Source organism: Mustelus asterias, unplaced genomic scaffold (genome assembly GCF_964213995.1).
Source record: "Mustelus asterias unplaced genomic scaffold, sMusAst1.hap1.1 HAP1_SCAFFOLD_1792, whole genome shotgun sequence".
Classification (NCBI taxonomy): domain Eukaryota; kingdom Metazoa; phylum Chordata; class Chondrichthyes; order Carcharhiniformes; family Triakidae; genus Mustelus; species Mustelus asterias.
In genome coordinates, this window is record NW_027591737.1 from 38,385 (window position 1) to 63,760 (window position 25,376).

Consider the following 25,376-nt stretch of genomic DNA (forward strand, 5'->3'; position numbering starts at 1 on the left):
CCATTCAGCCCTTCAAGTCTGTTCCATCATTCAATTCGATAATTTCAGATTTGTATTTGAACTTCATTTAACAGCCTTGGTTCCTTAACCATTATCACCCTTAACAACAAAAACCTATGGGGGTACAGGGGGGGGGGGGGAGGAGTGCTCCAGATTTGCATCATTCTTTGTATGAAGAGATACTTCCTAATGCCACCCCATAAATAGCCTTGCTCTAATTGGGCGATTATACCCTTGTCTGGACTTGCCCACCATTGCTCTCTATCAAACACTTTCTTTTCTTTAAATCCAGCCGGTCAAGTCTTCTGTTCTTGAGGGTGTACACGTACACTCTGAACAGCCTTCACTGTTTAACTCCTCTGGTCCTGTTAGCTGCTGAATCGAGGCAGTTTAAGGAAAGACAGCTCTCCCGAGATTTCCAATGTAAATGATCATTACAGACACACTGCACAAGCCAGGAATTGGTCTCGATCCCCTCACAAAACTGGGAGAGATCCCAAATTGAACAGCAAACACAAGTTCAAACTGCCATACCTTGATCATCAAATGCGTGCGTCAGCTCATGGCCCATAACCACTCCAATTCCTCCAAAGTTTAAAGCCCTATTAACAGAGAAACAATTCTTGTTAGATTCTGCACTCAGCGCCTGGTGTCACTGACTGAATCGTCCCACAGGCTGTCAGTAAGTGTTAACATTTTTTATGCTCATAAAACAGCAAGGCCCATAGCAGGGAGGGGAGCATCATCCAATGAATAGGGCAACAAAGAGGATGGGACCATTCAACAATCTTTGTACAAGCTTTGGTTTTAAAAGCCTGCACATCCTGAGGGAGTGGAATGTTCGGGAAGGGATAGGGGCTAAATTCTGCAGTTTGGAGGTAGTGGGAATAGAATTAATTGGAAATGGAAGCTAGATTTCCAGATATCCAATAGCACACGTGGACTAGCGGGAAGAGAGAAGTCCGACACTTGGACTTATTTCCATATGATTCACACACAACAGGATCACGGCATATCTGACAACTTTTTCTATTCATTCATGGGACATGGGTGTCGCTGGCTGGCCAGCATTTATTGCCCATCCCTGGTTGCCCAAGAATATAGAGAGTCAACCACATTGCTGTGTCACTGGAGTCACATGTAGGCCAGACCAGGTAAGGATGGCAAATTTCCTTCCCTAAAGTGAACCAGATGGGTTTTTCCAACAATCGACAATGGTTTCATGATCAGTAGATTCTTAATTCTAGATATTTTAAATTTAATTTGAATTCCACCATCTGTCGTGGCGGGATTCGAACCCGGGTCCTCAGAACATTAGCTGAGTTTCTGGATTAATGGTCTAGCGATAATACCACTAGGCCATCACCTTGATTCAAGACTTGAGATTCAAATGTTTCAGTTCAAATGGATTATGTGTTTGTATGGGAGGGGGGGGGGGGGGGGGGTGGTGGTCAGCATTTCCCCAAAGGTAAATTCCCCTCGAAGGAGAGAACGGAGAAAGAGAGAGAGATTCTTATTAAACGCCAGCTCCCTTGCACTAAAAGCAATGTGACATTTACCTTCCTAATTGCTTGTGCGCTAACTTTTATGTCCCTCATACAAGTACATCTCTGAACATCAACAGTTAAAAGTTCCATGTCTTTATAAAAAAAATCTGCTTTTCTTACCACCAAAGTGAATAATGTCACGCTTCCCCACACTACAGCTATGTAAAACCTTGGTTAGGTCGTATTTGGAGTATTGCGTGCAGCTCTGGTCACCACACTATCAAAAAGATGTGGAAGCTTTGGAGAGAGTGCAAAGAAGATTCATCAGGATGTTGCCTGGTCTCGAGGGTGTTGGCTATGAGGAGAGGCTGAATAAACTAAGATTGTTTTCACTTGAAAGACAGAGGCTGAGGGGAGACCTGATAGAGGTCTACAAAATTATGAGAGGCACTGACAGGATGGATAGTCAGAGGCTTTTTCCCAGGGTGGAAGTGTCTATTACAAGGGGGCACAGGTTCAAGGTGAGAGGGGGAAGGTTTAAGGGAGATGCACGGGGGAAGGTTTTCACAGAGAGAGTGGTGGGTGCCTGGAACGCGCCTCCTTCTGCACTGTGGGGATTCTATGACAACGCGAGTCATGATGGATCACTTGGAAAGAAAGCTGAGCCCTCATGTTATACGCTGAATTAATTACAGTTATTTCCACATACCAATTTATACATTTACATTGGGGAAGTACTAACACTTGAGATTAAGAGTAGTTTAATACTGAGAGTAGTACTTGAGATTACTTTAGAAGGTTACTCAGTGAATGATATAAGGGGCCTAATGATCAGTTGGGTCTATTGGCACAGTGGGTAGCATCCCTACCTCTGGGCAAGGAGCTCCAGGTTCGAGTCCCACTCTAGGACTTGATGGCCAAGGAAGGTATGGTTTGGCCATTAGCCTACAAATCCTTCCAATACAGCTGACATCAGGCAGTAAGAGTGGGAGAGTTTCCTGGTTAGCCACACTGCAGAAGGCAATGCCAAACCATGGCAGTACTTTGCCAAGCCTAACCATGGACTAATCCAATGGCAGTCTGTGGTCACCAATGCCTTCCTAGGGCATGGTGCCCAAAGGAGGAGGAAGATATTTGCTACATTATTATCACAAAGAATAATGATAATTATTCCAGGGGAAGGTAGAGGGAGCAGATACGATGGTGACTTTTAAGGGGCATCTGGACAAGTACATGAATAGGATGGGAATAGAGGAATATGGTCCCTGTGAGGATAGCGGGTTTTAGTTCAGATGGGCAGCACGGTCAATGCAGGCTTGGAGGGCCGAAGGGCCTGTTCCTGTAATTTTCTTTGTTCTACTGCTGAAAGTGACACTGATTTGTGTAGGCGCCGGCTATTTTCACAAGTTTTAAGACTTTAAAGATTGAAGATGAACACTTGTTTTGCAAAGTGCTCCCCACAAGTATCGATTTCATTCCAATCTGTTTGAATTCTGACACTTGCCTACAAGAAATTTCTGAAATTAACATCTGACCAATCGGAACACTGCCTTAGCTGATAAATCAATAAGGCCTACTGGTCCCGATGTGTGGAGTTCAATAACTCTGGACGTATGACCTTTGTTGACAAAGTTTTTGTCCCAATCTGAAGTGGAATAAAATACTCTTCTTTGTGATAATATTGTAGCAAATATCTTCCTCCTCCTTTGGGCACCATGCCCTAGGAAGGCATTGGTGACCACAGACTGCCATTGGATTAGTCCATGGTTAGGCTTGGCAAAGTACTGCCATGGTTTGGCATTGCCTTCTGCAGTGTGGCTAACCAGGAAACTCTCCCACTCTTACTGCCTGATGTCAGCTGTATTGGAAGGATTTGTAGGCTAATGGCCAAACCATACCTTCCTTGGCCATCAAGTCCTAGAGTGGGACTCGAACCTGGAGCTCCTTGCCCAGAGGTAGGGATGCTACCCACTGTGCCAACAGACCCAACTAATCATCAGGCCCCTTATATCATTCACTGAGCAACCTTCTAAAGTAATCTCAAGTACTACTCTCTATTAAACTACTCTTAATCTCAAGTGTTAGTACTTTCCCAATGTAAATGTATAAATTGGTATGTGGAAATAACTGTAATTAATTCAGCGTATAACATGAGGGTTCAGCTTTCTTTCCAAGTGATCTATCATGACTCGCATATCATAGAATCCCCACAGTGCAGAAGGAGGCGCGGTCCAGGCACCCACCACTCTCTCTGTGAAAACCTTCCCCCGCACATCTCCCTTAAACTTTGCCCCTCTCACCTTGAACCCGTGCCCCCTTGTAACTGACACTTCCACCCTGGGAAAAAGTCTCTGACTATCCACCCTGTCTATGCCGCTCATAATTTTGTAGACCTCTATCAGGTCTCCGCTCAGCCTCCGTCTTTCAAGTGAAAACAATCTTAGTTTATTCAACCTCTCCTCATAGCCAACACCCTTGAGACCAGGCAACATCCTGATGAATCTTCTTTGCACTCTCTCCAAAGCTTCCACATCTTTTTGATAGTGTGGTGACCAGAGCTGCACGCAATACTCCAAATGTATTGGCCTAACCAAGGTTTTACGTAGCTATAATGTGGGGAAGTGTGACATTATTCACTTTGGTGGTAAGAAAAGAAGACTTTTTTTATAAAGACATGGAGATTTTAACTGTTGATGTTCAGAGATGTACTTGTATGAGGGACATAAAAGTTAGCACACAGGTGCACAAGCAATTAGGAAGGTAAATGTCATGTTGCTTTTAGTGCAAGGAGTTTAATAAGAATCTCTCTCTCTTTCTCCCTTCTCTCCTTCGAGGGGAATTAACCTTCAGGGAAATGTTTACCACCTCCCCCTCTGATACAAACACATAATCCATTTGCAATGAAACATTTGAATCTCAGATCTTGAATCTAGGCGATGGCCTAGTGATCTATTATCGCTAGACTATTAATCCAGAAACTCAGCTAATGTTCCGAGAACCTGGGTTCAAATCCCGCCACGGCAGGTGGTGGAATTTGAATTCAATTTAAAATATCTGGAATTAAGAACCTACTGATGACCATGAAACCATTGTCGGTTGTCGGAAAAGCCAATCTGGTACATATTAGGGAAAGAAATCTGCCATCCTGATTCCAGGCACCCACCACCCTCTTGAGTAAAAAAACTTGCCTCATACATCTCCTTTAAAGTTTATTTATTAGTCACAAGTTGGCTTACATTAACACTGCAATGAAGTTACTGTGAAAATCCCCTAGTCGCCACACTCCAGCGCCTGTTTGGGTACACTGAGGGAGAATTTAGCACGGCCAATGTACCTAACCAACACATCTTTTGGACTGTGGGAGGAAATGTGAGCTCCCGGGGGAAACCCATACAGACACGGGGAGAACGTGCAAACTCCACACAGACAGTAGCCCAAGCCGGGAATTGAACCCAGGTCCCTGGTGCTGTGAGGCAGCATTACTAACCTCTGTGCTGCCACTGTGCGAAGTGATTCACTTTGGAAGGAGTAACAGGAATACAGAGTACTGGGCTAATGGTAAGATACTTGGTAGTGTGGATGAACAGAGGGATCTGGGTGTCCATGTGCATAGATCCCTGAAAGTTGGCACCCAGGTTGATAGGGTTGTTAAGAAGGCGTACGGTGTGTTAGCTTTTATTGGAAGAGGGATTGCGTTTCAGAGCCAGGAGGTCATGTTGCAACTGTACAAAACTCTGGTGCGGCCGCACTTGGAGTATTGCGTACAGTTCTGGTCGCCGTATTATAGGGAGGATGTGGAATTGTTGGAAAGGGTGCAGAGGAGATTTACCAGGATGTTGCCTGGTATGGTGGGAAAATCGTATGAGGAAAGGCTGAGGGGCTTGAGGTTGTTTTCGTTACAGAGAAGGAGGTTAAGAGGTGACTTAATAGAGGCTTACAAGATGATCAGAGGATTAGATAGGGTGGATAGTGAGAGCCTTTTTCCTCGGATGGTGATGGCTAACACGAGGGGACATAGCTTTAAATTGAGGGGTGATAGATATAGGACAGATGTTAGAGGTAGGTTCTTTACTCAGAGAGTAGTAAGGGCGTGGAATGCCCTGCCTGCAGCAGTAGTGGACTCGTCAACATTAAGAGCATTCAAATAGTTATTAGATAAACATATGGATGATATTGGAATAGTGTAGATTAGAGGGGCTTTAGATTGGTTCCACTGGTCGGCGCAACATCAAGGGCCGAAGGGCCTGTACTGCGCTGTAATGTTCTATGTTCTATAATTTTGCCCCTCGCACCTTAAACATATGCCCCCTCATAATCGGCTCTTCCACCCTGGGAAAAAGCTCTGACAATCCATAGTAATTGAAGAATAGCCTTAATTGATGGTTTGCAGATGGACTCTTGTGGTCCTGTGAACCAAGAGCTGGAAACTGCGATTCGATTGGATAGCTAATCTTTGACCAGCACAAGCATTAAGAGACAAATGGCCTCCCTCAGTGTGGTAAATTTTGATGATTTGATGATCGTTCACAGGGGAGCAGGGGCCACCGTGACCCTACACTGCCCCTCCCTCATTTCATCCACAACAAAAGTATTGTTAGGTTCGTGAGGACGGGGTCTTTGTAAACCCGTCGTACACTCCACGCAGACTGGACCTGCTACAGCCTCGGAGCACTGCTCCTGCTTCCAGTGGCTAATATTCTGCATGCATTTTCACCAGGCCTCTGGGTACAGCTATGTTCTGGGAACCTTTCCCGACCAGGGAGGGAGACATTAATCAAGGCTTCAGTTATGGCTGGGGAGGAATCTGTCATTTAAATTCCAAACCTATGCACTTGTGTCCTCGCTGGGATTTACATTCGAATCCCATTGAGCATTTGGAAACAGGAGTTCTTGCGGCCAACTGCTCCTGTTTCCGGTGACTTTGATTTAATTAGTGTCACATAAATCCTCTACATTTACAGCGAGTCTGGGAATAAATGTGTCGATGGCAACCGAGCCCCAATCTGCATTCCCACATCATCCCTTTAGGGATGGAGTCCCAGCTATGATGAATGCACTTGCTGTGCAGCCAAGCCCCAATCTCTCCACTTTTTGTCAACACATTCATTCAGTTTGACTTCTTCACTCATACCTATCATTTATCACAAGACCCTGCGGAAAGCTGTTTCTCAGTTAGTTGGAGACTTGTTAACCGCTCCTTTAATAATCGTTGAGTGGGGCCCCGCCCATAAAACCATTGGTGTCAGCCTTGGTCGATTGACTTTGGCCTCAAGGCCAGAACTGTACAGTCTTTCCCATACACAGTACGTCAGTGTCAGAGGTCATAGTTTGAGGATAAGGGGTAAATCTTTTAGAACTGAGGCGAGGAGAAATTTCTTCACCCAGAGGATGGTGAATATGTGGAATTCACTAACACAGAATGTAGTTGAGGCCAAAACGTTGCCTGATTTTAAGAAGAAATTAGATATAGCTCTTGGGGCTAAAGGGATGAAGGGATATGGGGGAAAGGGGGGGGATACAGGATACTGAATTTGATGATCAGCCATGATCATAATGAATGGCGGAGCAGGATCAAAGGGCCGAATCCTACTTCTAGTTTCTATGCTTACAGGCTCAATGTCATAGAAACATAGAAACCCTACAGTACAGAAAGAGGCCATTCGGCCCATCGAGTCTGCACCGACCACAATCCCACCCAGGCCCTACCCCCATATCCCTACATATTTTACCCGCTAATCCCTCTAATCTACGCATCCCAGGACACTAAGGGGCAATTTTAGCATGGCCAATCAACCTAACCCACATATCTTTGGACACACCCTCTGACTTTATTCTGTATGTTATGCATCCCAAAATCCTATTTTCTTTTTATTGCGTGGTTGACCAATATTTTTCTTTGTTCATTGCTGGGATGTGGGAATCGCTGGCTGGGCCAGAATTTAATGCCCGTCCTTAATTGTCCTTGGTGAACTGCCTTCCTGCAACTCACATCCTCCTCCTGTGGCCTCCAGACCAATACAGGAAGAGGCCATTCAGCCCCCTCCCCTCATTCAGCCTGTCCTTATAACGTACCAACACTCTCCCATCGGCCACTTCACGTGGTAATGAGGTTCACATCCCCACCACTCAGAGGATAAGGGCGTTTCCGGTTGGATTTATGACTGTATCCCTGGTCACGGTTACAAACGGAAACATCATTGCATGTAGCCAATGATGACTCCTTTATACAGATCACTCACGGGTCACCCCTCAGCCCTCTCTGTCCTTTTTTTAAACTAAGAGCTCCATCCTATTCTGCCGATAGTTACAAGCTCTCAGTTCAAGGGACAGTACTAAATGTGCGCAGGGTTATAGGAATAGAGCGGGTGGGGGGGTAAGATGCTCTTTCGGAGAGTCAGTGCAGTCTTCGATGGGCCAATTGGCCTGCTTCTGCAGTGTAGGGATTCTATGGGTAAACCATGGCCCATTTAATCTTTAATTCCCATATTTATTTGCTTTCCCAGCACTGAGTACTCATCAATATTAAAATTCAATTTCCAGCCTGTGTAAATCCCTCTGTGCCAATGTTCAATAGTAGCCGTTGCATGCGGCTTTCACAGCGCACAGAGCTTGGAATCTGTTTTGCACAGTTGAGTACATGGAGTATTTATCAGGGCCAGTGTGCTACATTCTGGGTTGCTTAGCGGGAATGTTTCCCTTGCACCCAGTCGGCCAGGCCCAGTCTATTTGGATGTACAAACACAGCTGCCCAGGCCCCCAGTTGATAAAACCACGATCGGAGCTGTGGGAAAGCAATGTTCGAGTGCAGTTCCCGAGTGATCCAGTCACCGTGGCTGTGTTATACCTCAAAAACAAACCGTATTGGGAAGAGGATATGGGCGGACCACACACTCCCATCATCACCGCCCCACTCGTCATCCTGTTTAGGGAAGTATGGGATCTTGGGAAAGGTCAATCTGCCCAACACATTGTCCTCCACCTCCCGCATATTTAACGGAATTTGGACTCAGTCTCCACCTGAACCCCTCGATCTCCGTTGTCCAGAATGTTTTGTCGATACCACATTAATCACACTGTTACGACTTAATGCCAATTACATTGGGTATTTGTACACTAATAACTGGGGATGGCTGGGACACTGGGGTGAATCATAGAAACCCTACAGTGCAGGAAGAGGCCATTTAGCCCATCGAGTCTGCACCGACCACAATCCCACCCAGGCCCTACCCTCATAATCCCATGCATTTACCCTAGCTAGTCCCCCCGACACTAAGGAGCAATTCAGCATGGCCAATCCACCGAACCCGCACATCTTTGGACTGTGGGAGGAAACCCACATAGACACGGGGAGAATGTACAAACTCCACACAGACAGTGACCCAAGCTGGGAATCGAACCCAGGTCGCTGGAACTGTGAGGCAGCAGTGCTAACCACTGTGCCACCATGCCGCCCCCACCAACGCTACACCACCGGGGGGGAAGAGGTGTAGCATTGACTCATTATTATTCCCATTATCCTTTGTCAGGAATAAACCAGCCCTAATTCCTTACTTACTCCTGATTTAGGAAAAAATGATAGGTCTTCACTTTCCAACTCTTCATCAGCTTGGGCCGTGTGAACCGGTCTCTCTCCAAAGCTCAGGCAACTTGGGTCACCGCACAGGACAGGCCCAAATCTTCAAACATTGCCCCGTACCTCGAGCTGCTCTTACCTTAGGTTTTACAAATTCTTGCTTCCAAACCCCTCCCAGCTCCAAAACGCCACCCGGGGATACCCGCGCCAGTGCCATCCTCGGGCCTTAAGAACCTCTGATCTTAATAACTACCTGTGCCATTGGCTGCCTGGGCCCCAAGCTCTGGAATCCCCTCTCCCCTCCTGCAGGATTGTCCCTGTGACTGGGCTTTCGGTGGCCTGCTGTAATATCTGCCAGTGTAACCTGGTGAGTGGGCGCACGTGGGTCTGGGTGAGACAGTTACTCACCATAAAGCCAACCTGGTTTGCCCCAGACTTACTTTGGGAAATCCCTGGCGTAGAAAGGGGCCTGCAGAATGCCGGCAGGGAACACAATCTCGTTCTTAGTCGGGGAGTAGTACGCATTGACAGCTGGGGGGGTCATACTCCACCTGTCAGGAGAGAGGGGTGCCACAATTAATATCATGGAAAATCAGACACAAAGGCAGCAACAGAATTTACAGCCTGGGCTGTGAGCCTTCATCGAGAGTTAATGGGCAGAGTCAAAGTCAGAATAAAGAGTGGGGAGGTGGGGGGGGGAGAGAGAGAGAGAGAGAGAAGGGGAATAAGGTGGGCAGTACACCTTACAGCTTAGAGCTGCTGTCCGCATTGATTTTACTCAGCCAGTAGAGGGAGCAGCTAGCACAGGCTAAACCCCGACAGCACTGTAACCCCAGCTCGGATAAGGAGTCACTCTGTAGACCTCAGACTGCCTTCAGGGCGACTCAGAGATCAGACCCCAAAACATGAGCCTCAGCCAGACCCACACCGATTCCTCCAGTCCAGTGAGGACAAGCGCACTGCCCAAGGCAGTGAATTTATATAGCACCGGTTATACCATAACCCCAGGGTGTCCCAAAGTGCCAATGAAATACTTTGAGTGTCTAGTCACTGTTGTAATGTGGGAAGTGTCGCCACCATTTTTGCGCACAGCAAGATCCCACAAAGAGCACTATGTAATGACCAGATAATGTGTTTGAAGTGATGCTGACTGAGGGATATATATTGACTGGGCTACAGGGAGATATCCCTCTTGTTCTCCATTGAAATAATGTCTTAGGGGAGTCTTTTACATTCTTCTTTGGGGGGGGGGGGGGGGAAGGGGTGAAAGGACCTCGGATTAACTAAAAGACAGCTCAGTGCATCATGGTTCGCACTGCGGCCTCACAGCGCCAGGGACCCGGGTTCGAATCCAGCCTCGGCTCACTGTCTGTGTGGAATTTACACATTCTCCCCATGTCTGTGTGGGTTTCCTCTGGGTGCTCCGGTTTCCTCCCACAGTCTGAAGGACGTGCTGGTTGGGCGGATTAGCCATGGTAAATGTGTGGGGTTACAGTTTTAGAGTGGGGATAGGGCCTGGCTAAGATGTTCTGTTGGAGAGTCGGTGCAGACTCAATGGACTGAATGGCCTCCTTCTGCACAGTAGGAATTCTATGATTCCCTGACAGTGCAGCATTCCCTCAGTACTGCACTGGTGCCTAGATTTTGTGTTCAAGTCTTTGAGCTTGTACCACAGATCTCAGACTTGGAGGTGAGAGAGTTATTCACAGTCAGTAAATTCCCCGCTAATTTCCTTCATTCTTCAAACAGAGAATCTCTCCACCTGACGAAGGAGCAGCGCTCCGAAAGCTTGTGTGGCTTTTGCTACCAAATAAACCTGTTGGACTTTAACCTGGTGTTGTGAGACTTCTTACGATCTTGTTTTACACAGAAACAGATCGTTAACCTATGGCTCCCGCTGAACAATGTTAACATGGTTGGGCTGGACAGCAACCATGGACACTCCATAGAATCCCAACAGTGCAAAAAGAGTCCATTTGGCCCATCGGGTCTGCACCGACTCTCCAACAGAGCATCTTCCACCCCCCTCGCCCCCAAACTCTGCCCTATCCCTGTAACTCCCAGCATTTGCCATGGCTAATCCACCTAACCTACACATCTTGGGACACTAAGGGGGTCATTTAGCAAGGCCATTTCACCTAACTTTGGAGTGTGGGAGGAAACCGGAGCACCGAAACCCAATCAGACACGGGGAGAATGTGCAAACTCCACATAGACAGTGACCCGAGGCCGGAATTGAACCCGGGAACCTAGTGCTGTGAGGCAGCGGTGCTAACCACTGTGCAACCCTCGGCAGTGCACCAGCTGTCACTGACTGACCCCCCCGCCCCCCCCCCCCCCCCTCCGCCCGCCTCAGGAGGGCAGTTGGCTCTGGTGGAACCAAACCTCTGTCCAGGCCTTTGCCAAGTGAAGAGCATGATATCAGGTGGGGAATTTCCAAAGCCCCAGCAGTGAGAAATGGTTTGGAGGTTGGTTTCCACTTTGGACAAGATTTGAATCTTTCTCTCGGGTAACTTGTAGTGTGCTCTGGATTGGGAAGCGTTCCAAACACCAACGGGTGATACAGATTTAATTCCCATTGCTCAGAAACTCCTTCCTTTACATGACAGCTTCTGTGTCCATCTCTCTCGTGCAAAGACTATTCCGGCTTCTCAGTCTCTGGCACATGACAGCTGATGTCACTGTCACATCATAGTACACATCACTATCTCATTAGCATAACTATTAACTCATTGTTCTCCAAGAAATACTCACTGCTCCTTGTTGGGAGGTTTCCGTAACTGATCCGCTGTTACACGCGCAGAGAAGTTGTAAAACTGCAGCACGTTCTGGAAGTAGAGATCAGGAACCACTTCATACTGTGTGAAAACAAACAATACTCACTTATCAAACTTCCCAACTCCTCCCGAATAACCAGCATTCTCAGCATATGGTGGCCAATGGCCTGAACTGTAGGCCCAGCGGACAATTGGATACTCTGAATTAACCAGCAAACAGCTCCTACAGCAAGGGTTGTTGGGAACCTGAACAGGCCAAGGTCAAAAACAGTACAGGTCGGGAACAAGCAGTGCACGTCAGCGCGTGCCCCAGGAGCGGAGATCGGAAGGACTTGACCCTATCTATATTTGACAGATAATTGTGTGTTCCTTGCTTTAGGCCAGACTCTCTGGTTCCCACCACGGCCTAGGAAGGGTCTATGTGCAATAGGCAGACTTGGCGATGGTCACTTCGGGTGCATCTCACTGCCCTCCAAGTAAGGGATCTGCAACCTCATTGGATGCCGTGACTTCCACCCGGTGACCCCAATGGCTGGCAGCCAGGGAAGCTTCCAGAAGCACGCTGAGGAAGGGGATGAGAGGAGATGGCTGGAGGTCACCAGCAGCAAATTCTCGGCATGGCCCACAGCGAAGACTCGGTGACAACCCGGAGATGGCAGAAGAGGGGGTCCAAGAAACACCTTTGAAGATCAGGTCAGCGAGCTGGCTCAGGGAATTGGCCCCACGTCTCAGTCAAGCGCATCAGCACGAGTAGGATTAGAATCTTAGGCAAATAGAGTTAAGATAGTTTGGGAATAGTGACGGTGTGTTAATATTTACTGAACATGTTAACAAAATCGGACTGAATCACGAACTGAGTCTCGTTCTTTTGTTCATCTTATAAATAAAGGCACCTGGATAAAGTGACTGAGATATAAACTGGTCGAAGTGTCTGTCTGCGTTCCTCACACAACCAGGAAACCCAAATTCTTCTTCACCCTAACTGGAGGAACAGAGACACGGTTTTCCCCTCGGAGCAGTGTGGTGCGGTTCACACTGTCCATACTGAAGCTGAGATTTACCTCCACCCAATCTCCTTTTTATTTCATAGACTCTATCCGTCTCAATCTCAAGGTCAGTGCTGGGCAACCTGCTTCCCGGGAGGTCACGTGCGGCCCATCTGGGTTCTGAGTGCGGCCCCACCAGACATTTTGTTGCCCATTACCCACGCGCAGGTTTCCACATTCCGCTGATTTCCATCCGTGTAGTTTTTCCCTCCCGGTGTGACTGAAGTGATTGGTGCGTAAAGTGAGGGGTGAGTGAAGTGAGGTGTGTGCTGATGGGACACAACATTGATTGTGAGAGCCGTGCGCTCCCTCTGTATCCAAAGTGTAAATATTTCTACCATTTGATGATTAATATACAAACGATGAAGCATTTTCTATAACTCATTATAAAACATAGAACAGTACAGCACAGGAACAGGTCCTTTAGCCCATGATCTTGTGCCGAACATGATGCCAAATTAAACTAATCCCTTCTGCCTGCCCTTGGTCCATATCCCTCTATCCCTCGCATATTCATGTGCTTATCTAAAAGCCCCTTAAACATCCCTATCATATCTGCCTCCACCACCATCCCTGGCAGTGCGTTCCAGGCACCTACCATCCTCTGTGTAAAAAACTTGCCCCTCACATCTCCTTTGAACTTTCCCCCTCTCACCTTAAGTGCGTGCCCCCCCAGTATTAGACATTTCAACTCTTGGGAAAAAGATTCTGACTGTCAACCCTATCTATGCCTCTCATAATTTTATAGACTTCTATCAGGTCTCCCCTCAGTTTCCTCCGCTCCAGAGAAAACAACCCTAGTTTGTCCATCCTCTCCTTGTAGCTCATACTCTCTAATCCAGGCAGCATCCTGGTAAACCTCTTCTGCACCCCCTCCAAAGCCTCCATATCCTTCCTGTAATGTGGTGACCAGAATTGAATGCAATAGTCCTAAGTGCGGCATAAGCAAAGTTTTATAAAGCTGCGACATGATATCCTGACTCTTGTACTCAATGCCCCGACCAATAAAGACAAGCATTCCATACGCCTTCTTTACCACCCTGTCTACTTGTGTGTCACTTTCAGGGACCTGAACCCCAAGATTCCTCTGTACATCAGTGCTGTTCAGGGTCCTGCCATTAACTGTATACTTACCCTTAACATTTGATCTCCCAAAGTGCAGCACCTCACACTTGCTCAGATTAAACTCCATCTGCCATTTATCCGCCCATATCTGCAGCTGATCTATATGCCACTGTATACTTTGACAACAAAGAACAAAGAGCAAAGAACAATGCAGCACAGGAGCAGGCCCTTCGGCCCTCCAAGCCCGCGCCGCTCCCTGGTCCAAACTGGACCATTCTTTTGTATCCCTCCATTCCCACTCCGTTCATGTGGCTATCTAGATAAGTCTTAAACGTTCCCAGTGTGTCCGCCTCCACCACCTTGCCCGGCAGCGCATTCCAGGCCCCCAAAACCCTCTGCGTAAAATACGTCCTTCGGATATCCGTGTTAAACCTCCCCCCCTTCACCTTGAACCTATGACCACTCGTGAACGTCACCACCGACCTGGGAAAAAGCTTCCCACCGTTCACCCTATCTATGCCTTTCATAATTTTATACACCTCTATTAGGTCACCCCTCATCCTCCGTCTTTCCAGTGAGAACAACCCCAGTTTACCCAATCTCTCCTCATAACTAAGCCCCTCCATACCAGGCAACATCCTGGTAAACCTCCTCTGTACTCTCTCCAAAGCCTCCACGTCCTTCCGGTAGTAGGTGACCAGAACTGGGCGCAGTATTCCAAATGCGGTCGAACCAACGCTCTATACAACCGCAACATCAGACCCCAACTTTTATACTCTATGCCCCGTCCTATAAAGGCAAGCATGCCATATGCCTTCTTCACCACCTTCTCCACCTGTGACGTCACCTTCAAGGATCTGTGGACTTGCACACCCAGGTCCTTCTGCGTATCTACACCCTTTATGGTTCTGCCATTTATCGTATAGCTCCCCCCTACGTTAGTTCTACCAAAATGCATCACTTCGCATTTATCTGGATTGAACTCCATCTGCCATTTCTTTGCCCAAATTTCTAGTATATCTATATCCTTCTGTAGCCTCTGACAATGTTCCTCACTATCTGCTAGTCCAGCCATTTTCGCGTCGTCCACAAACTTACTGATCACCCCAGTTACACCTTCTTCCAGATCGTTTATATAAATCACAAACAGCAGAGGTCCCAATACAGAGCCCTGCGGAACACCACTAGTCATAGGCATCCAGCCGGAAAAAGACCCTTCCACTACCACCCTCTGTCTTCTGTGACCAAGCCAGTTCTCCACCCATCTAGCCACCTCCCCCTTTATCCCATGAGATCCAACCTTTTGCACCAACCTACCATGAGGGACTTTGTCAAACGCTTTACTAAAGTCCATATAGACGACATCCACGGCCCTTCCCTCGTCAACCATTCTAGTCACTTCTTCAAAAAACTCCACCAGGTTAGTGAGGCATGACCTCCCTCTCACAAAACCATGCTGACTATCGTTAATGAGTTTATTCCTTTCTAAATGCACATACACCCTATCTCTAAGAATCCTCTCCAACAACTTCCCTACCACGGACGCCAAGCTCACCGGGTTATCCTTCCTACCCTTCTTAAATAACAGGATCACATTAGCTATCCTCCAATCCTCTGGGACCTCACCTGTGTCCAGTGACGAGACAAAGATTTGCGTCAGAGGCCCAGCGATTTCATCTCTCGTCTCCCTGAGCAGCCTTGGATAGATTCCATCAGGCCCTGGGGATTTGTCAGTCTTTATATTCCCTAAAAAAACTAACACTTCCTCCCTTGTAATGGAGATTTTCTCTAACGGGTCAACACTCCCCTCCGAGACACTCCCAGTCAACACATCCCTCTCCTTTGTGAATACCGACGCAAAGTATTCATTTAGGATCTCCCCTACTTCTTTGGGCTCCAAGCATAATTCCCCACTTTTGTCCCTGAGAGGTCCGATTTTTTCCCTGACAACCCTTTTGTTCCTAACGTATGAATAAAATGCCTTGGGATTCTCCTTAATCCTGTCTGCCAAGGACATTTCGTAACCCCTTTTTGCCCTTCTAATTCCTCGTTTGAGTTCTTTCCTACTTTCTTTGTACTCCTCCAGAGCTCCCTCTGTTTTTACCTGCCTGGACCTAACGTACGCCTCTCTTTTCTTTTTGACCAATCCCTCAATTTCCCTGATTATCCACGGTTCTCGAATCCTACCCCTTCCTATCCTTCTTTTTTACAGGCACATGCCTATCCTGCAGCCCTAACAACTGTTCCTTAAAAGATTCCCACATGCCAGATGTGGATTTACCCTCAAACAGCCTCTCCCAATCAACAGCTGCCAATTTCTGCCTAATCCCACTAAAATTAGCCTTCCCCCAATCCAACACCTTACCCTTGGGACACCACTCATCCTTTTCCATCACTATCCTAAAGCTAACAGAATTGTGGTCACTATTTGCCACATGTTCCCCTACCGAAACTCTGAAGACCTGACCGGGCTCATTCCCCAGTACTAGGTCCAGTATAGCCCCCTCTCTCGTCGGGCTATCTACATATTGTTCCAAAGAACCTTCCTGGACGCATTTTACAAATTCCTCCCCATTCAGACTCCCAGCCCTATGCGATTTCCAGTCTATACCAGGGAGATTGAAGTCTCCCACTACAACCTTCTACACTATCCACAACTCCATCTATCTTTGTGTCATCTGCAAAATTACTAACCCACCCATCTCCGTTTTCATCCAAGTCATTTATATACATCACAAACAGTAGTCATGAAATATTCGGCGTGTATTAAATGTATTTAATCTTATTCATGGGGTCACAGTTAGTGAACAAGGCTGATTGTGGCCCACTGAGATGGAGGAGGTTCACTCATGCAGCCACTCACTCGCCAAGGTTGCCTATCACTGCTCTAAGTGACTTCCACCATCCACAGCCTATAAGTGGGGGGACAAAGAACAAAGAACAGTACAGCACAGGACATAGAACATAGAACAGTACAGCACAGTACAGGCCCTTCAGCCCACGATGTTGTGCCGAACCTTTTCCGAAACCAAGATCAAGCTATCCCACTCCCTATCATTCTAGTGTGCTCCATGTGCCTATCCAATAACCGCTTGAAAGTTCCACTATCACAGCAGGCAGTCCATTCCACACCCCAAACAGGAACAGGCCCTTCAGCCCACCAAGCCTGTGCCGATCACATTGTCCTATCTAGACCAACCGCCTGTATCCCTCTATTCCCCGCCTGTTCATGTGCCTATCCAGATAAGTCTTAAATGTCGCTAACGTATTTGCCTCAACGACCTCACTTGGCAGCGCATTCCAGGCCCCCACCACCCTCTGTGTAAAAAAACTTCCCCTGCACATCTCCACTGAACCTCTCCCCCCCACCTTACCTTCAACTTGTGCTGCTTTGTAATTGTCAGTTCTGCCCTGGGAAAAAGCAGGGATGGGGGGAGGTTGCAGATTTACAACAGCCTGTGAATGAATAAGTGTTCCCTGGTTTCACTCCTAATGACCGAGCTGTAATTTCAAGGCTATGACCCCTTGTTAACCCACCAGAGGAAGTAGCTGACTGAGTCCTTCATTTGGAACACTGCAATTAGACTTTACCTCAACCTCGAAAGTGAAGGGAATGTGTTTAACTAAATTGTACATATCAATGATTTAGACTTTGGCAGCCAGCACATAATTTCAAAGTTTACAAAAGGCACACAACGTAATAAACATTAAGTACAGCAGCAGAGTTCTGGAGGTGGTAGATTGGTGAAATGGACAGGCTTGGAGCTGAAGAAATAAACACAGTGAAATGCAAAATGATGCATTGCGCAGGCAGAATGAGGAGAGGCAGAAAAGCTGAAATGATCCAATTTGAAAGGGGGTTTGCAACAGGGAGACCGGGCTTGTACGAGAAAGCACATGGCTTCCCTGCCCTGGTAAACAAGAGGAATGGAGCTCTGATGAAGGGTCATCCAGACTCGAAATGTTGGCTCTATCTCCACAGATGCTGTCAAACCTGCTGAGATTTTCCAGCATCTTCTTGTTTTTAGACCATAAACCATAACATATAGGAGCAGAATTAGGCCATTCAGCCCATCGCATCTGCTCCGCCATTCAATCATGGCGGATAAGATTCCCATCCCCATTCTCCTGCCTTCTTCCCATAACCCTTGATCCCCTTATTAATCGAGAAACTATCTATCTCTTGACACACTTGATGACCTGGCCTCCACAGCCTTCTGCGGCAAAGAGTTCCACAGATTCACCACGCTCTGGCTGAAGAAATTCCTCCTCATCTCAGTTTTAAAGGGGGGTCCCTTCACTCTGAGGTTGTGCCCTCGAGTTCTAGTCTCGCCCACTAGTGGAAACATCCTCTCCATGTCCATTCTATCTAGGCCTCTCAGTATTCTCTAAGTTTCAATTAGATCCCCCTTTACCCTCCTAAATTCCATCAAGTACAGACCCAGATTCCGTAACCGCTCCTCATGACAAACCCTTCATTCCAGGGATCATTCTTGTGAACCTCCTCTAGACCCCCTCCAAGGCCAGCACATCCTTCCTTAAGGTATGGGGCCCAAAACTGCTCACAATATTCCAAATGGGGTCTGACCAGAGCCTTATACAGCCACAGCAGTACATCCCTGCTCTTGTATTCTAGCCCTCGAGAAATGAATACTAACATTGAATTTGCCTTCCTAACTGCCGACTGAACCTGCACGTTAACCTTAACAGAGTCCTGAACCAGGACTCCCAAGTCCCTTTGTGCTTCAGATTTTTGAAGCCTTTCCCCATTTAGAAAATAGTCTATGCCTCTATTCTTCCTCCCAAAGTTCATAACCTCACACTTTCCCACATTGTATTCCATCTGCCACTTCTTTGCCCACTCCGAGCCTGTCCAAGTCATTCTGCAGCCCCCCCTACTTCCTCAACACTACCTGTCCCTCTACATATCTTTGTATCATCTGCAAATTTAGCAGTTCCATCTTCCAGATCATTAATGTATAACGTGAAAAGTTGTGGTCCCAGCACTGACCCCTGAGGCACACCACTAGTCACCGGCTGCCATCCTGAAAAGGACCCCCTTATCCCCACTCTCTGCCTTCTGTCTGTCAGCCAATCGTCTATCCATGCCAGTACCTTGTACAGGTTTCAATCTTGCGACCCACTGAGATGGAGGAGGGTCACTCACGAGGCCCACACACTAGCCTAGGTTGCCCATCACTGCTCTAAGTGACCCCCACCATCCACTGCCTATAAAAGTGGGGGGACAAAGAACAAAGTACAGCATAGGAACACCAAGCCTGTGCCGATCACGTTGTCCTATCTAGGCCAAAGCTTGTATCCCTCTATAATCCGTCTGCTCATGTGTCTATCCAGATAAGTCTTAAATATCACCTCTAACACCATTGGCTGTTAGTTTATTTAGCAGCCTCCTGGAAGGCATCTTGTCAAAGGCTTTCTGGAAATCCAAATAAATCACGTCCACCGGTTCCCCTTTGTCTAACTTCTTCGTTGCCTCCTCAAAGAATTCTAACAGATTTGTCAGACATGCCCTCCTTTTGACTCAACCCTATTTTACCATGCATTTCCAAGCACTCCGCAATTTCATCCTTAATTATGGACACAGATGTTTCAGATTTCCAGCATCTGCAGTATTTTGCCTTTATACAAAAGTAAGCAAGTTATCCTAAACCTCTATAAAACACTGTTAGATCCTCAGCTGGAGTCATGTTTTCAGATCTGGACACAACAAGGAGGAGAGTCAAGGCTTTGGAGAGGGTGCAGAGAAGGTTTACAGGAACAATACCAGGAATGAGAGACTTCAGTTAATGATGAAAGACTGGAGGAAGACTGGAGGAAGGGTTGTTTTTCTTGAGAGCAGAGAGATTCAGAAGGAATTTGATAGAAGGGGGCCTGGATTTTCATTGCTGGGCAGGTAGAGGGAAAGGCTTGCTTGTTTGATCACTTTGGTTCTCTGATCTCTACTGACAATTTCACAATGTTTATTTGCAAAAGATTAAGAGGTTTCAAGTGCTTGCAGTTTCCATTATTGATCCTTTAAAGGGCTTGGATGATTAACACTTTTATTGCCCTGGAGTGCAATGACTTTTTTATTTAAAACATAGTGGAAAGTAGTGAAAGGTTTGTTACACATCATACTAGCACTATAGGATTCATTGGTTCTATACAGTTTACAGTGGCTCGATAGGTATGATAGTACCACCGCTTGACACTGGGGACATGAGGGGCCGTGGGGGGTGAGTGGAGTTCCATAACTTGGCATGCGGGCCTGAGGGATGGGGTGAGGGGCCTTACATTGGCATGGTGGGGGGAGTATGAAAAGGAGCCTTTGAAAGGTTCCCTCATGCAGACTTGGCCTCGCGCCTCTCCTAGCGCCTGTGATACAACACAAAAAGCAGGCCCAACTCCATGCAAATTGCCAAGGAGGAGGAGATGCCTCTTGTTGCCATGGAGTCGGTCAGGTTAGGAGTGCCGGTCGCAGGCTTTCCACCAGCACCAGGCCGCACTATTCAGAGGCAATCCCAAAAAAGTCAGACAGCCCGGGAATGAGGTTGGGAATCCTGGAATTGAGATATTGAGACCTACCCACCATTTCTAAAGAGCTCCCATGTCACACCAACTTGATGAAAATCCAAATCATGAAGTGTTTTTGGTAAGATGAAACTGTTTTCAGTTTGAGAGAGTCTGTAACCAGTGGACACAGATTTGAGGGAAAGGAAGGGGAAATGAGGAGAACCTTTCCCCAGATCTGTAATGATCTTGAATGTGCTGCCTGAAAGGTCACCGGAAGGACATTCATTAATAACTTTGAAAAGGAGAATTTTACACAGCTTTAGGAAAAGAGCAGACGTGTGGGACTATCAAAGAGCTAACACCAGCATTGATGGGTTGAATGGCTGCCTTCAGCACTATATCTTTCTATTATTGAGTGAAATATGTGTAACCTGCCGCTTTGGGGTCCTGCAGTCCTACTGGTGTGGATTTAGGTGTTCGTCGCAGTGCCAGATTTAATGGGTGCCCTGTAAATGAGACAGAGCCAGGGAAAGCCCTCTGCCGTCTACATCCCCCTCCTCTCCCACACCCTCATCCTGCCCTCTTCCCTCCAGTCAAGCCCCCCTCCCTCAGTAAAGCCTAGAGATCGGGGGGGGGGGGGGGGAATTGAAAGGAGAGAGACCCCAGTTTGGGGGGGGGGGGGGGGTGGAATTGAAAGGAGGGAGACCCCAGTGAAACAAGTCCCTGCCCCCCCATTTGACCTCTGTGTACGAAACGGGCAAGAGGTCAGGGGTCAAGATGATTGGCCCTTTCCTCCGAAAGAGAGATCCCAAACCGTGACTGCTGCCAGCCGTACCGCCACGATCTCTGAATGGGAGTTCTGGGTGGGGTAAAGACATCGAGGGGATCCAGGGGCTGCTGGAGTCTCTCAAAGCGTGAAGCAAGACAATTCCGCCCCTTCTTACGGGGGGGCGGAACTGACGGCCAAAATAAAACCCTGAAACTGGGCTGGTTACACTAGAGACGCAGTGACCTGGTGAACTGAACTTATTTACAACACCTCGCCTCCCCCTGGGCCTCCCAGGGGCCTCCATCGAAACCAGGAACCAGCTGTGTGCGTCTCTGCGGTCTCAGACTGGTGTCACTCTGCTCTCTGGCTCTGTGACTTCATATCTAGTGAAACGCAGAGGGAGAGGAAGCAGCTCTTGTCTGACAGACCCTTACTGTGAGTGAACCAGTGCGAGCACTCGAGCCCAACCTTCTCCACAATCAACGTCACGAGTAAGATATCTAAACACAGGCACTGGCGCTGCTCCAGGTTCCACCCCATCCTTGTTTGTGCAAAGCTACCCAATTCTCACAGCAGTTGTCGGTGTGAAAACAAGGTCAGTGTGAAAGCTTCGGAGTGTGGTCGCTGAATTACACAGAGCTCAATGATACCAATGTACCGGGCCAGCACTATCCTCAAATACACCCCCCCCCCCCCCCCCCCCCCCCCCCGGCCTGCCTGCAGGCACTCTGGGCTGATTTTACCATTCTGATTCTAAGTGCTGGGCGGACTTGAATCTGGGAGTGTTTCAGATCCGACTTTTAGACCCGTTCTCAGGCACCCCCATACGCACTCTGCCTGGAAAAAAAATCAGTGATTCCGAATCGTGCTGCACAAGCCTGTGGGCGGGGCTTACCGCGCCCGAAACGCGGATGCTCCGATCGGCGCGTCCCACTGCGCAGTAAAAAAAATAGGAAAACGCTTCCCTGCCACATCGCTCCCGGGACGGATAATGTCTCCCCCTGGCCCCCACAGACATTGCCCCATCCCCACAACACTACTGTCCCCCCTTATCCCTCACCACCCCCCCCCCCCCCGCTACCCAGACTGATCACAGCCTCCTGCCCCCCCATCGATCGCAAGCAGAGTGGCAACGGACCCCCCCCTATTTCCCTGCCACCCCCCCAACTAGGGAGCCGTCTGACCCGCTTCCCCCCCCCACCAGGGAGCCGTCTGACCCGCCTCCCCCCCCCCACCAGAGAGCCATGCAAATGCATTTAAGTTGACATCGCGCCTGTTTCGGGCGCAATCCCGATCGCCGTCATTTTCAGCCATTGGTAAAGGGGGAATGACCGTGGAGGCGGGCACGGATTGCGCTACTTGCCTCACGCCCGACTTTACCAAGTTTTCGCGCTCGAAAAGGGGCGCAACTTGATGGTAAAATCGGGCCCTCTGCTTTTGCTTTGATCTTCCAGTACAGAACCCCCACGGCCTGCTCAATGACCGCAGGAAATGTGCCAATGGCTAAGACAGGGTTGATGCTGGGAGAATGTTTGTCCTGGAATTTATAACACAGGGGGCATAGTCTCCGAATCAGGGATAGGCCATTGCAAGTTTCAAGTTTATTTATTCGTATCACAAATAAAGCTTACATTAACACTGCAATGAAGTTACTGTGAAAATCCCCTAGTCGCCACACTCCGGCGCCTGTTCGGGTACACTGAGGGAGAATTTAGCACAGCCAATGCACCTAACCAGCACATCTTTGGATGTATTCTTCAGTGTTGTTACAATGAGATTTTTTCCACGAGAATAGAATCGAATCTCTCAGCCACATTGCTGGTCCCACCGTCCCTCCCTTTCCACATCTCCTGCAAATTTTTCCCCTTCAAGTGTTTATCCAATTCGCTTATGGAAGTTACTATTGGAACTGCTCCAGCTGCCCGCTCAGGCAGTTTATTCTAGATCACAACAACTCAATGTGTGAGGATAAAAGCAAATCATTGCGGATGCTGGAATCTGAAACACAAAATGGAAAATGCTGGAAAATCTCGGCAGGTCTGACAGCATCTGTGGAGGGAGAACAGAGCCAACGTTTCTGGATGACCCTTCGTCAGTGACAGAGGGTGGCATTTTCCCGTCCCACCCGCCATGGGAATCGCAATGGGAAGGACAGGACCATGCAAAGATCCACTGACCTCGGGGTGGGATTTTCTGGTTTTGGGGCGAGCGCGGCTGGAAAATCCCAACCAGAGAGTTGTGACTTGAAGAGTTGGGAGCCGGAGCTCAGAGTGTCGGGAAAATCGGGAATTGGATTGAATGTCACTCAAATTTGGATGGTGCAGCATGGGGAGGTTGGGTGACAATTACCCTTCCCCTGTCTTAGCCGGGTGGGCTGCTAGCTGCCTCTTCATTATCCGTGCGGAGGCTGGGTCCAGGGAGTGACTCTGCTTCTGTTTCTCTGCTGTTGATACCTAGTGACCTCGGGGAGAGAATCAGGAACAGTCCCTGAGGCAGGGACAGAAAGCCCGGTGGATCTCCTTCTGAAGGGTCTGGATGTGTCCCCTCAAGCCTCAGAGATCCACTCATTCAGACCTTGCCCCAGCCCAAGGTCGAAAGTAACCACCTGCCTTGATCTTCAGAGCTCCCCATCTCCCACTAAAGAGCCTCTCCCTCTTCAGTAAACCCAGCTACAGCGCCATCCAAACTCTCCTGGCTTGCCCTCGATTTGTTGATACTTGATGCCATCCGGAGGCTGATAAACTAACAGTCAAGTATCATCCAATTAGGTAATGAGTCTATTTGCTTTCCTATTGGTGTAGGAAGCCACACGTCACAAGGATGGATGTGTTGGCCGACTAATGGCTGGAGCGTAGGGGACATGTCATGAGATGGAACCTCCAGGAATACATTTAACCTCAATTGGTACCCGCTAACTGGAAGTGGAGCTGACGGTATGATGTAACCACGATATAAAGGTAAAGACGCCATTGGGCGGGATTTTATGGCCTCGCTCGAACAAGACCGGAAATTCCCACCCAGGGTCAATGGAGACGTCCGTTGTCGGACCCTCGCCCGCTCTGATTCCATGGCGGGCGAGGTGGTAGAGTTTCGGCCAAAGTCCCAGATGACCATAGGCTGCTCTGCCCTTTGAAGGGGAGAGCTGACTGGTGGTAATTTAGCCTGAGGGTCACCACACCTCAGGTGAGGAGCAAGGTTGAACAACCTCAGTCGAAACGGGAATTGAACCCAGGCTGTTGGCATCTCTCTGCATCAAGGAACCAGCCATCCAGCCAACTGAGCTAAACCGACCCCCGCGACATAATACTCTCACCAGGTTTCCGAGGCACAAACAGGACGGATCTGCTTACATCATTGAATAGTTTGTCCAACTCTTTTGGATCCATAATGAACTTTGGATAACCAATCATGTCGTAGATTGAATCAGCCTGTCCAACATAAAATAAAAGCACGAGGTTAAGTGAGGGCGAGTGTTGAAAATGTCAGTCTGCAAATTGTTGACACAATGTTACAGTATGAACAGTTATCACCCACTGTGTGTGAACCCTCTCACTGAGTGAATCAGTGGTGAGGTACAAGTGGAGGACCTCAACGTTTCAATCGATAAGTTCTGGTTGAGGATATACAGGTGGGGGTTATTCATTAGGATCACTTGAGTACATATAAAGCGAGACTTAACACTGGTTGTAGGTTTTAGAGTTAGGATCTATATATTTGTGATGTTCCTATGTTTTAATTCAATTGTGGGGCATGGGCGTCACTGGCTGGGCCAGCATTTATTGCCCATCCCTAGTTGCCCTTGTTCAGAGGGCAGTTCAGAGTCAACCACATTGCTGTGGGTCTGGAGTCACATGTAGGCCAGGCCAGGTAAGGACGGCAGATTTCCTTCTCTAAAGGACATCCAGATGGGCTTTTCTGACAATCGACAATGGTTTCATGGTCATCAATAGATTCTTAATGCCAGATATTTTTTCACTGAATTCAAATTCCACCCATCTGCCATGGCGGGATTCGAACCCAGGTCCCCAGAACATTAGCTGAGTTTCTGGATTAATACGACTAGGCATCGCCTCCCCCAATTGTGAATAACTCAAAAACTGAGTAAAGATTGACTTCTCGTCTCCTCTTTTACCAGCCGGCCATCAG

General features: G+C 48.0%; 1 protein-coding gene across 1 annotated transcript in view; it reads right to left on the minus strand.

Moving 5' to 3' along the window:
• Positions 1 to 25,376, minus strand: part of LOC144488706 (endothelin-converting enzyme 1-like) — a 53,017-nt gene that overhangs the window by 20,624 nt on the left and 7,017 nt on the right. Inside the window, exons 3-6 of the mRNA XM_078206798.1 lie at positions 24,581 to 24,658; positions 11,815 to 11,918; positions 9,501 to 9,611; positions 535 to 602 (exon numbers count right to left, since the gene is read on the minus strand). Coding sequence (XP_078062924.1) covers positions 535 to 602; positions 9,501 to 9,611; positions 11,815 to 11,918; positions 24,581 to 24,658 — 361 coding nt within the window. The remainder of the gene's footprint in view (positions 1 to 534; positions 603 to 9,500; positions 9,612 to 11,814; positions 11,919 to 24,580; positions 24,659 to 25,376) is intronic.